At 54.7% G+C, this 14,551-nt stretch overlaps 4 protein-coding genes across 4 annotated transcripts; 2 read left to right on the forward strand and 2 right to left on the reverse strand.

Annotated features, from left to right (window-relative positions):
- Positions 1-174: 174 nt before the first annotated feature.
- Positions 175-1,362, reverse strand: CONPUDRAFT_108026 (uncharacterized protein). The gene is made up of 3 exons (XM_007773111.1): positions 983-1,362; positions 894-930; positions 175-834 (listed from the first exon to the last, which is right to left on the reverse strand). The coding sequence occupies exons 1-3, from the start codon at positions 1,108-1,110 to the stop codon at positions 232-234; spliced, it is 768 nt and encodes a 255-aa protein (XP_007771301.1). The 5' UTR covers positions 1,111-1,362; the 3' UTR covers positions 175-231.
- A 406-nt stretch (positions 1,363-1,768) lies between these two features.
- CONPUDRAFT_83719 (uncharacterized protein) lies at positions 1,769-2,631 on the reverse strand (the record flags this gene model as incomplete). The annotated part of the gene is made up of 2 exons (XM_007773112.1): positions 2,150-2,631; positions 1,769-2,086 (listed from the first exon to the last, which is right to left on the reverse strand). Coding segments are annotated over exons 1-2 (472 nt in total), but the record flags the coding sequence as incomplete, so codon positions are not given.
- A 1,988-nt stretch (positions 2,632-4,619) lies between these two features.
- Positions 4,620-7,635, forward strand: CONPUDRAFT_74967 (uncharacterized protein; the record flags this gene model as incomplete). Its single annotated transcript, XM_007772973.1, has 9 exons — positions 4,620-4,724; positions 4,860-4,987; positions 5,116-5,263; positions 5,287-5,740; positions 5,914-5,981; positions 6,004-6,359; positions 6,852-7,192; positions 7,292-7,296; positions 7,474-7,635. 9 exons carry the CDS (start codon positions 4,620-4,622, stop codon positions 7,633-7,635), a joined length of 1,767 nt encoding a protein of 588 aa, XP_007771163.1.
- A 2,786-nt stretch (positions 7,636-10,421) lies between these two features.
- CONPUDRAFT_83720 (plasma membrane H+-transporting ATPase) lies at positions 10,422-14,448 on the forward strand. The gene is made up of 7 exons (XM_007773113.1): positions 10,422-10,675; positions 10,746-10,768; positions 10,831-11,016; positions 11,072-11,484; positions 11,539-13,122; positions 13,174-13,498; positions 13,554-14,448. Exons 1-7 carry the CDS (start codon positions 10,546-10,548, stop codon positions 13,875-13,877), a joined length of 2,985 nt encoding a protein of 994 aa, XP_007771303.1. The 5' UTR covers positions 10,422-10,545; the 3' UTR covers positions 13,878-14,448.
- Positions 14,449-14,551: the final 103 nt, after the last annotated feature.

Genomic DNA, 14,551 nt, shown 5'->3' on the forward strand with positions numbered 1-14,551 from the left:
CTACCCACAGGAGACTAGCTTGTCTGGTGATACTGTGGAAGGCAGGGTTGCGCGCCGCTTACTTAGACTACTTCCTGTTCACCCTTAAGTAGGCTGTCCTTTATCTGAGTATGCAACCTCTTCCGTTGCGGAATCGTGAGTACTTGACTTCAACATTACAAAGGCCAATACAACATTACATGCGTCAATGTACTAAATACGTGCGCCCAATCCCCTCGAGGCCTCTACCCCTCAATGAAGCTTTTCACCTTTCTGTACCTGATCAATGAGCGTCGCCTTCCAGTTGGCGTCGGTCATCCATGTCTTGAGGCTTGAGGCCCTGAGACTTCCGCAGGGAACGCACTGCATCCCGAGCGGGAATGCTTCGATCGCGGCGACCGCAATGGACCCGCGATTATTGCGCTCGCTCTCGATCTGCATGCTCTGAAGGTCTGCAATGCTCTCGGGCCAGGGAGCCCTAAGCTTGCGCGCCTCTTCCATGGTGATCGCCTCCGCCGTCACCACCACGAAGTCCTTAGCATGCGTCTCCTTGCGATCATTAGGTGGCGGGCGTTGTGGATCGGCGCGGTGAGTGTTGATGTGCCCCATGCGAAAAGACAGGCGGATCCGGAGAATGTGGGTGTTGGCTCTAGAGATGTCGCTGGGGAGGTCGAGGGCATTGATGACCGCATACATAAGGGTCGGTTGGTGGTGAAATGCGATCCACTTCTCCAAGTGATAGTCCAGCTCCGACGGTGTAAGACCATCTGGAAGAGGGAGGAGGTTTAGAGGGTTCAAGGGATTTCGAAGGGCTGCTTCGTGCTGGACATTTTGCTTGCACGGTTTCCTGTGGTTCTGAGCGTACAAGCAGTCAGGACGTATGCCCCTAAGCTCGAGAGCGGAAGAACACTAACCGACCAGTCTTCCTTTTGACAAGTTTTCGAACAATACCTAGAAACGATAAGCTGTCGTTGAAGTCGTCTATCGCTCACGCAAGCCGTACTTTGCCATTCTGCACCCCGTGCAGAGGAACAGCTTAACCTCCGCTCCATTGGCGTAGCATGCTGGATTATTGCACCTATGCCTCGCCTTGTCGAACACCTTATCTTCATTTACCGGGGAGTCTTTCATGGTGAAGATTTACACGTTATGTAGGAATGAAGCTTGTTGGCTGAGTGGGTGTTTGCTGAAGGCCTGCAGATATCGATACGCGCCCAGCGATGTCGATGTCGTAAAGATCTGCTTGCCTGTGGCTTCGAACGGTCTCACGGGTACTGGCATGTGCTATACTCAACATCCTATCGAGCCAGGGAACTGCGAAGACAAGAGTGGTAGTACAGCAAGGATAAACACGAGATGTTATGAATGGCATGTCAATCTCACTGGAAGGGCGTGCGTATGTGCGGTAGTACACTTATGGTCATGAAGGAGGCGGAAGAGGGCGGAAGTTGGACACGACTAGAACCAAGACTAGATCATATTGTCTCAGGCCTCGATCTGGGACAGCATTACCGTACAACTAGTGTGTAAGGGTTGCATACAGCCTTCTGGACAGGGTGGTAGAGTTTTGACCAGAGAAAAATCTACGATGCTGTTGGCCGATGGCCTGAAAGGTGTGCAGTAGCGTCAATCAGAAGACAGGGGCCATCCACTATCGAGGCGCGCTGGCGGCCAGCAATTGTGACGTCCACCACTTGCTACTTACTGTACATCTCCGTCTAAACTCCCCGTCTCTCTCGCACTTCCTGTACCGACGGTCCCTTACCTGCCGCAGGCATCTGTCGAGTCCATGTGCAACACCGTGTGCGTTCGTCCTGGAGCAGCACCCCGGGATTCTTCGTAACGGTTTGTCCTCGGAGGTTTCGCCGACGATCTCTCACCCCTCGTCTCCAAGAATCAAGGCCTTATGGCGCTTCGGCTTACCAAGGCATGATCTAGGGGAACACCAGCCTCGAGGCGTTATTCCCAGCTTATCCTAGTCTCGAACGTGTACAGCGACTTCGAGAAGAGTTCCACGTCGTCGCGGATGAAAGACGCTCACTAGCTGATACATAGCGCATGCCAGCAATTGATCGCGAGGGGCAGGATTGTGATGTCACTGGAGGAGGTGAGTAATTTGAGACCTCTGGGATTGTCGTTCCTGAGGCCTGATCTTTCCCTAACCCCACAGCGGGGATAGACTCATCGTGGTGGTCCGCACTCTGCTCTCTGTAGCTATCGGCGTCCATGGGCCCTGAGATTTCCAGAAGTGCGAGGAGCCTCACATACCGCTTGTTAGCTAAACGACGACCACAGCGCCAATTTTGAGGGCGCAGGACCATGACAGGTCTCTCAGCTCCTAGTCCCACACTTACCCACTCATGCCGATCACTGCATCTGCTTCCGCCGGGACCCTCCCTCCGTTCCTTTACCCATCCTCTCGAAATGGCGGGCGTATCAGAAAAACGCGGTTGCTCATAGGAAACGAACCTAGACCAAGTGGGCCGTAGAGATCCATGACCCTGCTCCATCGTGCACATGCCCACCTCGTTTCGTGCGGTTGGAGTTGCGTCCAAAATCTACAATTTATCCCGGGGCGAGAAGCACCGCAAAGCTCAGAGGCCATGACGGAACATGGCGGCCTGTCCTCCTTCCGATCACCGGACGCCACCAGCCCACCTACGCTCAGGTCGCAGGGCCTGCGGGTGGGAAACGAATCTACTCTGCTATCCACCGTACACTGCGCATCCCCCGAAACCTCGCGGTCTCTGTTATCTTTGGAGTTTGGATTCTACTTTGTGGATTTTCCTTGGTAGAACCTCGTCGGTACCCGATGTCGTAGACAAGGCAAATACCAACCTCGTATCGCATTGCATGCCAATCATAAGGCGTTGTAGCCTCAAGGTTTTCGCGCAGCTCAGACATGACTATGGTTTCTAGGAGGTAGGGCATGTACTGGCATGGCAATCACCATGGTCTTCACGTGTTCTTACACGTTTCATCTTAACAACCGCTCATATTGCAGCAATGCAGCAACTGTGATACCCCAGAACTTAGTGCCTTTGTCTTTAACGCGGAGCCCCTGGCTGAAATGAATGGCATCCCCGCGATACAGATGAAGGTAGTTTATTCCGCCCGTGGTAATGAACTTTCATGAATTTGATTCACCCTGTTACAGTAGCAACTCTTGCAGATGACCTTGGCTTCGACCATATCTCTCCCTTCGCCCTGGCTGCAGTCGGTCCGCCGCCTGCTCAGCAGGACGCTCACGTTCGCGCTGGGTGTCTAGCATTGGACGATACGCTGCCCACGCGTTTTCACGCCCTCGTCTTCTGGCCGGAAAGAACATTCCGAGACGCTGACCTCGCGTTAATGTCGCGCTTTTCTATGTTTAGCCCTGTCTTCTTCGTTCCAGAGCCGCCCGCCGCCGAACGAATCCCAGGAGGACTCTGCGCTCGCGTGCGCGATGAAGCTTACTTGTGATTGGCTGACTTTCTATCAGCAAATCAACTCCCCGGCACGGCGTGCCTGTTGGTCCCTGTTGGTGCACAGTCTGGGTTTCGAAGTGTGCGTTCTTATGAGGCGAAGCATACCGTTTTGGTTCGGTCTGGGGTGACATCCGAGTGGCATACTTTATAGGCGCGCTACTATTGTCTGCCGTGATGCTCCATCGTTTCATCTCCTGAGGACCGTGGTTGGACTCTCGTGCTGGGTGTAGTATCAACCTTCAGGCTTGTTTCAAATGCGCGGCTCGTACCCTCGAAGCCTGCATCAAGGTTTCCACCGCCCTCGGTGCGTCCTCCACGCTGCGCGGCTTGTCTGCGATGAGAAAACCAAAGCCTGTATACAGAATCCGCACTCCAAGGCCATGGACGTCGGATGAACGCGGGATTGCCCCTCTCCTATGGAGGCCTACCCAGGTCTTCCCGCTGCCTGCCTTTCGGGCCGTGGGAGAAACATATCGAGGTTCCGGCAGATCATGTCGGATTCCTTCCCAAGTCTCCACAGACACTGCTAATAAGCCGTGCCGAACGTCCGACGCATTTTGACGTCGGACCTGTCAGAGATTACAAAGTCCCCCGTGCCCGTGCCTTGTTTGTTCCTTTCGCATTTTCTCTGAGCGGCGGGGCTCGAAGTCGCTATCTCGACGCAGGACTCGGAGCTGCACGCCATAATCATCTTCAGTCATCCGGCCGTTGATCTTCCGTCGGTGCTGTAGCACACAGGGTCTGTTATGACTTATCACACATCCTTCGTGGCCTCCGAGTGCATCCATAGTACCCGATGTCAATGGTAAGCCAGGGTAAGCTCCCTTCGTGTGACGCGGCAGATATGTTCGGGATTGTGCGGGATTCCTCCTGGGTCACGGCTGCATGTGGCTGGCATGAACAATTTCATAGTCAAGTAGCCCTCGTGAATTATCCGTTGATACCTGAGTTGTTAGGCGGAGGCAACTCCTAAGACGACGACCTTGTTGTCTCCAATGATCGAGATGGTCTTGCCGTGTCTCGGATGGGTTACATATAGGGGCTAGCCATCCTACATAAACTTTGCGAAGGTTAATGCGATTTGGCGACATAAGGTCCTTTGCCGTTCCCGAAAAACACTCGTGTCGAACTGAACCGCTACTATTCATTCCTGGGTGACGACACACAACGGCGATGCGCGGCCACGCCCCGACAATTTCTCGCAGTGCATGGGACGGAGCACCTGAGCGCCTGAGCATTATGAACCAGACCAACATCGACGTCCTTTCTCATACTATAGTATGTCACCTCAGTCACTCTTGATGTCGGCATGAAAGTTCCATCTAATAGAGCATTCCACACTCAGACGAAACAGACTAAATAAAAATAGCTTTCGACAGTTGGGTCGGCTGTCGTGTCAACGTCAGGTTGTAGCAGGTTGCAGCCGCCCAAATCGCGATGAAATCCCAGAGAAATCTGAACGCCTTGACAAATTTCCTCGTCCCAAAGCTCGGAGACATACGGGCATGTTCTCCTAAGCAGCCCCTAGCAGCCCCTAGGGCGTGCGTACTGGCCTAGTCCAACGCTGTCCAGCGTGAATCAGCCAGCCGCATGCTGGGCGGTCATCCACGCGATCCATGCGATCAGCGTCGGATGATTGACAGAATCCTGCTGACCCAGGTGTTGACAGCTGTTGGCCGGTCGACCCATGCTCATCTGTCCTCGAGAGAATTGGAGAATCCGTCCCGGATTATCATCCCTTAATTGTACCGCTGCACAACGCGCTGATGAAGAAGGACGAAGACCCACTTCACTTCATGCGTAAGATGCACTGCAGAGTGCTTCCGGTTTTTCGAAGCAGCCTTGGTTGAACAACATCGAGAAGTCGACGTTGAAATCACGCCACCTGCCATTCGGAGGAGGCACTAGGCCGAGTGTTGCTGTCGCGGACGAAATGACAATGACGCCATGGGATACTGGTCCGACCTTGCCCCTGTTTGGCAGGTTCTGCTCGAAACCTGGGTATCCGCACGAGGATCATGATCTCAAGCCCGGAGACGGTACATGGAGGATGCAAATCCCTCTGCGCAGAAGGAAACTCCCTGACATCGCGAAACCCGAGCGAATAACGAATTGCAACCCTCGGGATGGTGGGCGGGTCATGGATGTTAGCCGGATGGATGAACGGAACGATAAGATCAATCGGAAAGATAGCGATCACTGTCAGCCCGGAAATTTTCACCTCCACGCTGGCCAGCCTTCTCGACGTGTTCCAAGAGCCAAGGCCCCGGGTGAAGGCGACCGCGGCGGCAGCGGTTCGCCGCAATAGATTGCGAGCGTGCAAGGGCGCAATACGGCGCACTTCACTTACTCAAGGTCAGTGATCATCACAGATGTGAGGCTTTGCGTGTCCCTCTTTAAATTACTCTAAAGTATTGGCGAAAGCTGTGTTCATGTTCGAGATTTCATGGCTGTTCCGCTGTATTAGGCACACGACCCCACATCTACAATGAATCAAACCCTAAGGGTGAAGGGACCCTCGAACAGATTACTCGGGTTTAAACATTGTTTACTCTAGTCTAATCAGTCGGACCCGTCCGAGCGCGCGCGAGCGCGTGTCACCCGCGACCTGCCTGCGGGAACCGTGCTATGCCTGACGCCGGCGCACTCGACGTGCGCGCCCGCGAGCCCGCTCTCGCGCCAGCTCCGTAACTCGGATGACGCCGGCGTCTGGCGCAGACGCGCCAGCGATAGGAGTCCCAGCACCTGGACTGGGCCTCAGCCGATTTCTGCGGCGGATCGTCCAACGCCGTCAGAAAATCGTCATCTCGACTCCTATCTCACCTGGGTCCATCCCAGTGAGAGGAGTCTGAGTATTTGTACACCGGCAGAGCGTGGGGAGCACCTCAGTCGCTCATCCCCGCGCTCTGCCAGGTAAGCCCGTCGTAATGTCGTCTTTTGTCAGAGTGCGTCGCTCATCCCCGCGCTCTGTCAGATTCGAGCACCCACCCTCCGTCCCCCGGCATCGTGCCTCTCGCAAAGCTATGTTTCTTTTATGTCTACGAGTAATGATATTTTACCATGTATTATTAGCCTTTGCCTTCACAATGTATTCTACGCGCTCGGGCCCCCCAGATGCTCGGGGGGCCGCGGCAGTTCTACCATTTCCGGTGTGACTAGCCGTGCACACGAGAAGACTGATTAGAAGGGAAAGTATAGCACCCAGTTTGCCCCGCGTAGCTCGCACACCGGTGACCTATGGAGCACCAACACCCCCTTGCGCCCGGCGCCGTCGTAAGTTCACGTTATCAAGAAGCACCTCGTTCCACCTCCTCCGATTTAATCCTGCCTGGTGTCCTTACTGCAGTCAATAAACGGACCTTACCACAAAGCAAGCCGTCTCGGCTAGAAGTCACTCTGACCAAGCACCCTCCGAGCACTGACCAAGCCGAAGGGGTCAACAAGGCGGATTAGGCGCTACCGGCGGCAGATGCTGGCAGAATGGACCCGGTTCGGCGGACTGTCCAATCAGGGCGCGCTCGACGGGGTTTGGTCGGCCGTAACGTGGCTTTGTGGAGCGTGGAAAGATCTTTTGGGCACGAATTTGACGCGAGCGGTTCCAATTATCCAGACCCCGGCTTCCGGGAGTGCCCTACGGCGAACCTGGGTGCATGTGCGCACGGACGTAGGAGAGGGCGATCACGGACCAGGACCACTTGATATCGTTAGACAAAGGCGCGGGGGAAACAAACCAGACAAGGCTACGAGTACGTCGGAGACTTAAGTGCTGGGAGGTACGGGACAACGAGAGCCCGAGGTGGTCCCTTCTTGTCGCACTGCACCGCGTTGCTGATTGGGTGCATCAGCCGAGGTGTGCTATCTTTGTCGCCGTGTCGGTCGCTGTCGGGCTCGCGCGACGAGGGCTCAGCTGCGCAGCAACAGGATCTTTGCGAGACCACGATGAGATGCGAATGATGCCTAACTATGATGCATGCGAGTCGCAAGTAGACTGCAATTAGTCCAATAATGAATATATCATAGGGGCTAGCGGCTCCGTGAGCGCATGCTGACCTTGATAGAAGAGCTCTTGCAGAAGACCTCAGAAGGCTCGGAGCCCAAAGCGTCGGTGACGGCAGAAGTTGAGGTCGGTCGATCCGAGGAGACAAGCCGAGTGTATAGACGCCATGTGGGTGAGAAGTCGGCCGAATGAGCAGCGGACGGCAACCTTGCCCGGTGAGCGACAAATAGACAAGTCGGCGGAAGAAGGCTCGGGATCAACTGTTGCTACGGCAGATGCTTGCGGGGCCGCGAGCGCCCCCGTTTTTCTGAAAGACCAGCTAGAACTAGGATCACAGAACTAGGATACTGGGATCACAAATGCTGGTACCTGGCTAGTTGACCGTGTCTGATAGATGATGCGTCTGGTTGAAGCTGAGATGGTCGTGTGAGAGGTGGTGGATTTCGGCCGCGAGATCCTAGGTTCCGCTGGGTTAGCCTTGTGCATCATCCGCTTGCCGTGGAATCAGGCCAGAACGAGCGGTGTCGTATAGTGGTTGAGAGGTGGGTTGAGTGCCTGGCTATAAGTCGGACTCATACGTCATGCGCAGTTATCGCAAAGGTCGGCGAGGTGTATTTCGAGTAGATAATATGTGAGTTCGCGGTGCACGTGGGTGCGATGCCAATTAGCTGGAGCACCAAAGCCTGAGTACCGAGTATTGATATGCTCGTTCTGAGAGAGTAGCTCCCAACTACGCAAGTGCCCTGTCGAGAGATTGCCGACGGGACAAAACGGATCGAACGAGACCTTCCATAAGCACGAACGTGAGCTTTAGGTAGAGTGAGACTGGGTGTAACGTAGCATAGATAATGAGTGAGAGTGGCGACAGAAGAGTCTATCGCCGAGCAAGCAGCCTCGAGGCAGAGAAGCAACTGAGCCAGCATGAACATATGAAAGTCTCGAATGTGATAGAGAACCTATGCTCCGAGAGAAGCGGGTGCAATAGCTTGACCTCCAACTATGAGAAGAGTTAGGAGGTTCGTGATGGGAAGGTCTAGCACCAGACATGGACGCGCCGCGCAGATCACTGCACGAGCCAAGTGATTAGGAGACCCGGAACGAGGCCAAGAATAGCACGTCTGAGATTGGGCTATCGAAAATAGTCATTCCGCAAGACAAACCCTTTCCGCTCTGAGACAATTTTAGACCTGTCAGGCTGTTAGGGCGCGATGCGTAAATGTACGAAGGGGGAGATGTCTATACCTTGCGATGTGATCGAGCGGTAGAACACGGACGGACTCGCTGAGTTATTCTTAGATCAGCAGCAATGAGCGTTTACGGAGTGAGGATGACCCTCTCCATCGGATTCCCTGGGATACCGTCTGATACCGTCAGACCGTGGCGATACGCTAGGATGGGCACTCGGCCGATTTACGTCGAGGTCAAGGGTGCAGTGTCACCCACAGGCCTTGTCCGAGAAACAGGCAAGCTGTGAGCGCCGAGATGAGAACGGAGAGAGAGATGCTCGTGATTGGGTCCCCCGGGTTGGCACTGGGAAAGTATCTGAGAGGGCGTATATGCCACTGGGGTGTGGGGTCTATGGCATTAAGGGCGCACTTACCGTGCCCCGAGGACGATGAATAGAATACAGCTGCATGCACAGCTGGGTCAAATCTGGTTCCGGTGACGAAGCTTGTTTATCCGTGATGACGGGAAGTCCTCGACTGAAACTGGGAGGTGAGTGTGTCCCGAGGTCAGCTCTGTCAATGGTGTCAGAGTTTAGTTGAGCGCGAGGTGCGCCGCAGACATCATATGGCTCCAATCGTACTTCGGACCGGTCGGAATTGTCGGCAGGAGAAGGGTATGCTGAGAAATGCAGAGGAAGGCGGAAGGTGCATCGTGCGTAGCCCCATGTCGGACGTTTCGTGCGACGTCGAGCGTGCATATGCTCGCAGTGCTGGATGTGGGATAAGCAGATTAACCTCATCGAGATGTGACGTCCGATGTTGTACATATCTGCCGCCCTGAGGCCTGGGAGAAGGGGTGTCTGTGTAATGATCTATCACTTCCGCTACTGAGCCCACCTTCGGCCAGACTCTTGATGAGATCGAGGGGACGGGACGCTTTCGTAGCGAAATTCTCATGACGCTTGGGGGACGTGATGCGATGCGTGGACATAAGGTAGTAAATACGCGCGATCTTCACTGCTATCTGTAGGTGGCAGACACATTCCGTTGGCTCATCGTCCGCGCAGCACGCACAACCCTGAGGTTCTCGCCCAGCGCGCTAAGCCACTAGGCTAAGAGTCTTAGACTACTGGGCGCCGCCAATGGGCGGTGCGACGGGGGAGCGAAGAAGCACCCCGCCAGATCTACCGACTCTTGGCCTTGACGAGAAGCACTGCAAGAAGCCACTCAAGCACTTACTACATTATGTATTAACTACGGGGGCAACGTGGAACGGGTGTCGGTCTCGGCGGACTAATTACTTTTGGAGATGCTATGATGCAACTCGCTAATGTGGTGCTGACGTCGGCTAGACGAGCAGCGAGCGGAAAGACATCACAGAATAATAATATCGATCCCATCCATCAGTGCTTCCTTAGCTACGACGACGGATAGCGGGGTTCGCGTGATGAAGAAGACCAGGGACGTATCAGCACGTCAGTGAGGGGTAGGCCATTTCGGTTCAGACGAGGAAAGGAAGGGAAACAGGAGAAGGGTCCATGAGGGCGAGTGGCCCGGGGATAGAGCGTAGCAAGAGCTGGGGATTGCGACGAGGAGAACGGGGGTCGCGGGCTGAGACGGATCAGTAGGATCAGGAGATGAGACCCGGGTCGCATGGGGTTGTGGGCGAGATCTGGATTGGGGTTTGGGCTGACCGCGGCTGAGACGGCTGTATGCTTGGCATTATTTGGCGCATTTGATCTTCTGAATTTCTGTCGCCCAAATATAAAGTCCGTTGGTCGTTCGGGCAAAGACTCTCCCACCTCCCTCCACCTCTTCGACACCGTCTGTCTCTCCGCGCTCTCAAGGCTCATACGTTATAGAGTATCAGCTGTAGGGCAGCCCCCTCCCCCGGTATCCTCCTCCCACCCCCAACCCACACCCGCCTAGACTCTCCATGTCCGACGTAGAAAAGAAGGAGCCCGGCCCGCAGGGCGAGGACTCTCCCGTCGCTCAGACCCCCAACGAGGAACCCAAGAGGAAGAGAGAGTACAAGGACTTCGGGCATGAAGAGGAGAAGCCTACTCGTGAGTCGTCTCCTCCCATTTTCAGTGACCGCGACACTCAACGCGCTATCTTGTCGTTCGTACTGCTCAGATGCCAATGTCGACATGTCAACTGTAAGCGCCCGCTTCCCATTGAATGCCGGTGGGCGCATTTATTCTAACGCCGCTTTTTCCAGATTGAGCTGAAGGCGGAGGACCTTTACGACAAGGAGAAGGTCGATCTCGAAACTATCGTCATCGAGGATGTCTTCAAACTCCTCCAGTGCGACGAGAACGGTCTCTCCAACGAGGAGTCTGAGCGCCGTCTCGGTCTCTTTGGTCCTAACAAGCTCGAGCAGGAGGAACAGAACGCTTTCCTTCAGGTGAGATATCTGCATCTTGCGAAGATTTTCCGAGCTGACCACGTGACCTGCGCAGTTCTTGGGCTTCATGTGGAATCCCCTCTCGTGGGTCATGGAAGGTGCTGCGTTGGTCGCTATCGTTCTCTCCAACGGTGAGGGTCAACCTCCCGACTGGGAAGACTTCATCGGTATCGTCCTGCTGCTTTTCATCAACTCGGCCATCGGTTTCTACGAAGAACGCAATGCCGGTAACGCTGTCAAGGCCCTCATGGACTCCCTTGCCCCCAAGGCAAAGGTCAAGCGTGGCGGCTCCTGGTCCGAAATCGAGTCCTCCATCCTCGTCCCTGGTGATATGATCTCGTTCAAGATTGGTGATATCGTCCCCGCCGATTGCCGTCTCACTGAGGCCATCAACGTCTCCATCGACCAGGCTGCCCTTACGGGTGAGTCGCTCCCTCAGAGCAAAAAGGAGGGTGACCAGTGCTTCTCGTGAGTATTTCGTCTTCATCGGCTGAGTGATCGTTAGCTGACAGTACTTCGCAGTGGTTCCACTTGCAAGCAGGGTGAGGCTGAGGGTGTCGTCATCTCCACCGGTGCCAACACTTTCTTCGGTCGTGCCGCTTCTCTCGTCGGCCAGGACGATGACACCACCGGTCACTTGCAAAAGATTCTCGCTCAAATCGGTTCTTTCTGCCTGATCTCCATCGGTATCTTCGTCATTGCTGAGATCCTCGTCCTCTACGCCGGTTTCCGTTACACTTACCGCCGTGGTCTCAACAACATCCTCGTCCTCTTGATCGGTGGTATCCCCATTGCCATGCCCACTGTCTTGTCCGTCACCCTTGCCGTCGGCGCTCAGCAGCTCGCCAAGCACAAGGCCATCGTCACTCGTATCACCGCTATTGAGGAGTTGGCTGGTGTCACCATCCTTTGCTCCGACAAGACTGGTACCCTCACCACCAACAAGTTGACCATCGACAAGTCGACCATCCGCACTTACGGCCCCTTCTCCGCCGACGACGTTGTCCTCCTCGCTGCATACGCTTCTCGTACCGAGAACCAGGATGCCATCGACGCTTCCGTTGTTCAGGCCCTCGGTGACGTCGGTCGCGCTCGTAGCGGTATCAAGCTCCTCGACTTCAAGCCCTTCAACCCAGTTGACAAGCGTACCGAGATCACTTACCGTGAAGAATCCTCCGGCAAGCTCAAGCGTGTCACCAAGGGTATGACCGGTATCATCATCGAGCTCTGCACGCGCAACAAAACCGATGAGGTTGAGAACAAACTCGAGGCTGATGTCGAGGAGTTCGCTACCCGTGGTCTCCGCGCTCTCGCTGTGGCTTACGAGGAACTCGATGGTGACGACGCTGAGGGTGAGGGCAACGGTTTCGAGCTTATCGGTCTCCTTGCCATCTTCGACCCTCCTCGTGAAGATACCAAGCAGACCATCGACGACGCTCTCCTTCTCGGTGTCAAGGTTAAGATGGTTACTGGCGATCAGCTCGCTATTGCCAAGGAGACCGGTCGTCGTCTCGGCCTCGGTGACCACATGTACCCGGCCAAGGTGCTCAAGGACGGACCTGCACCCGGTAGCAAGCACATGTCTCTCGACGACATGATTCTCGACGCCGATGGTTTCGCTGGAGTCTTCCCCGAGCACAAGTTCGAGATTGTCAAGCGTCTCCAGGGTCTCGGTCACCTTTGCGCCATGACTGGTGACGGTGCTAACGACGCCCCTGCTCTTTCCCGTGCCAATGTCGGTATTGCTGTCGAGGGTGCCACCGATGCCGCTCGCGGCGCTGCTGACATTGTCCTGACTGAGCCTGGTCTCTCCACCATCGTCCACGCCATCCGCGGTTCCCGTGTCATCTTCCAGCGTATGCGTAACTACTCGATCTATGCCTGCGCCGTCACCATCCGTATCGTCGTCTGCTTCGCCATCCTCGCGTTTGCCTTCAAGTTCGACTTCCCGCCGTTCATGGTCCTTATCATCGCTCTCCTTAACGATGGTACCATCATGACCCTCTCCGTTGACCGCGTCCTGCCCTCGTTGACGCCCGACTCTTGGGATCTCGCCGAGATCTTCGCCTATGCCGTCGCCTACGGTCTCTGGCTCACCGCGTCGACGTAAGTTCATATGCACTACAATCATATTCAGTGTACTGAGTTTTGTTTTAGTGTTGCCCTTGTCGCTATCATCCTGAAGACTTCGTTCTTCTACGACAAGTTCGGCGTCACCTTCGATGGCTCGCCCACTCCCACCGGTGCCAACGACTACCAGCTGCATTCCATCGTCTACCTCCAGGTCGCCATCATCTCGCAGGCTCTCATCTTCGTCACGCGTTCGCATGGCTTCTTCTTCATGGAGCGTCCCTCGGTTGCCCTCATGGTCGCCTTCTGCATTGCTCAGCTTGTGTCTTCGATCATCTCCGCGTATGCCAACTGGGGCTTCACTCAGCTCCGCGCCATTTCTGGTGGCTGGATCGGTGTTATTTGGGTCTGGGTATGTCTACTCAACTTTGTTTCTCTTCTACGATATACTTACGTTCTTTCTTTAGAACATCATTTGGTTCATCCCTCTCGACTGGATCAAGTTCGCGATGAAGGCCACCGTCATTAAGAAGCTCCGCCAGCGTCACGAGGAAGCTGCCAAGCTTGCCACCGACGAGTCTGGTGTCCCTATCACTCGCACTCAGTCCCGCGTCGCCTCGCTCCACGAGTCGATGTACTCGAACCGTGTCTCGTTCATCCGTCGTGCTGCCCGCAAGGTCGGCTTCGGCAGCAAAGTCTCGATGAAGCCTGAGGAACTCCAGCGCTTCTCGTCGATCCAGGCCCAGCGTACTGGCCAAACCTTGGCTCGCAACCCGAGCCGCACCGCATAGAGAGCCTGACTGTTCCCATTCCCGCATTCGCGCACCTGCTACACCTACAACAAGCCTGTAATCTAGAAATTATTCCTGAGACTCGACCGTTTACATCTGGTGTCAGCCCTCTCGTTACCCCACCTACTACCCGCAATTCATCTGTCCATATTACTCGCATGTTCCTACTGGCATCGGATACCCTCGTCGTTTGGCTCTTGTTTTCTAGTTCCGGGCGATCGACATGTGCTTAGGATTCGGTTATGGTTACCCTCGTTTGCTCTGCATCTCAATAATAATATTATAACTCACTCTACCCCTGTCCCGCCTGCTCGCGTCGGTTGGACTCCTCCACACGCCGTTTGCCGTTTACGTTTTCATGGTTTTTTTCTTTAGTACATAATGCCTCTTTCTCGTTGATGTAGATTTTCTTTACGTCTTTCTCACCTTCGCGCTCTTTGGTCCCTGGTGTTCACGGGGAACATGAGGATGTGCGTAGGATGCACGGTCCAGTTTATGAACTGCGATACAAGTACATATTCACGTAATAACAATGTTTTGACCAAAGCAATATAACTGGGATGATACCAACTTGATACCAAGAACTGTACAGCCTGAACCTTGATCTACCTGAATGTCTTTGAGCTCGTTTCTGTGATAGCGAATGTCATATTTTGGTATCTTCTTTGTAGGCT

The sequence above is a fragment of the Coniophora puteana genome (genome assembly GCF_000271625.1).
Source record: "Coniophora puteana RWD-64-598 SS2 unplaced genomic scaffold CONPUscaffold_10, whole genome shotgun sequence".
Taxonomy (NCBI): Eukaryota; Fungi; Basidiomycota; class Agaricomycetes; order Boletales; family Coniophoraceae; genus Coniophora; species Coniophora puteana.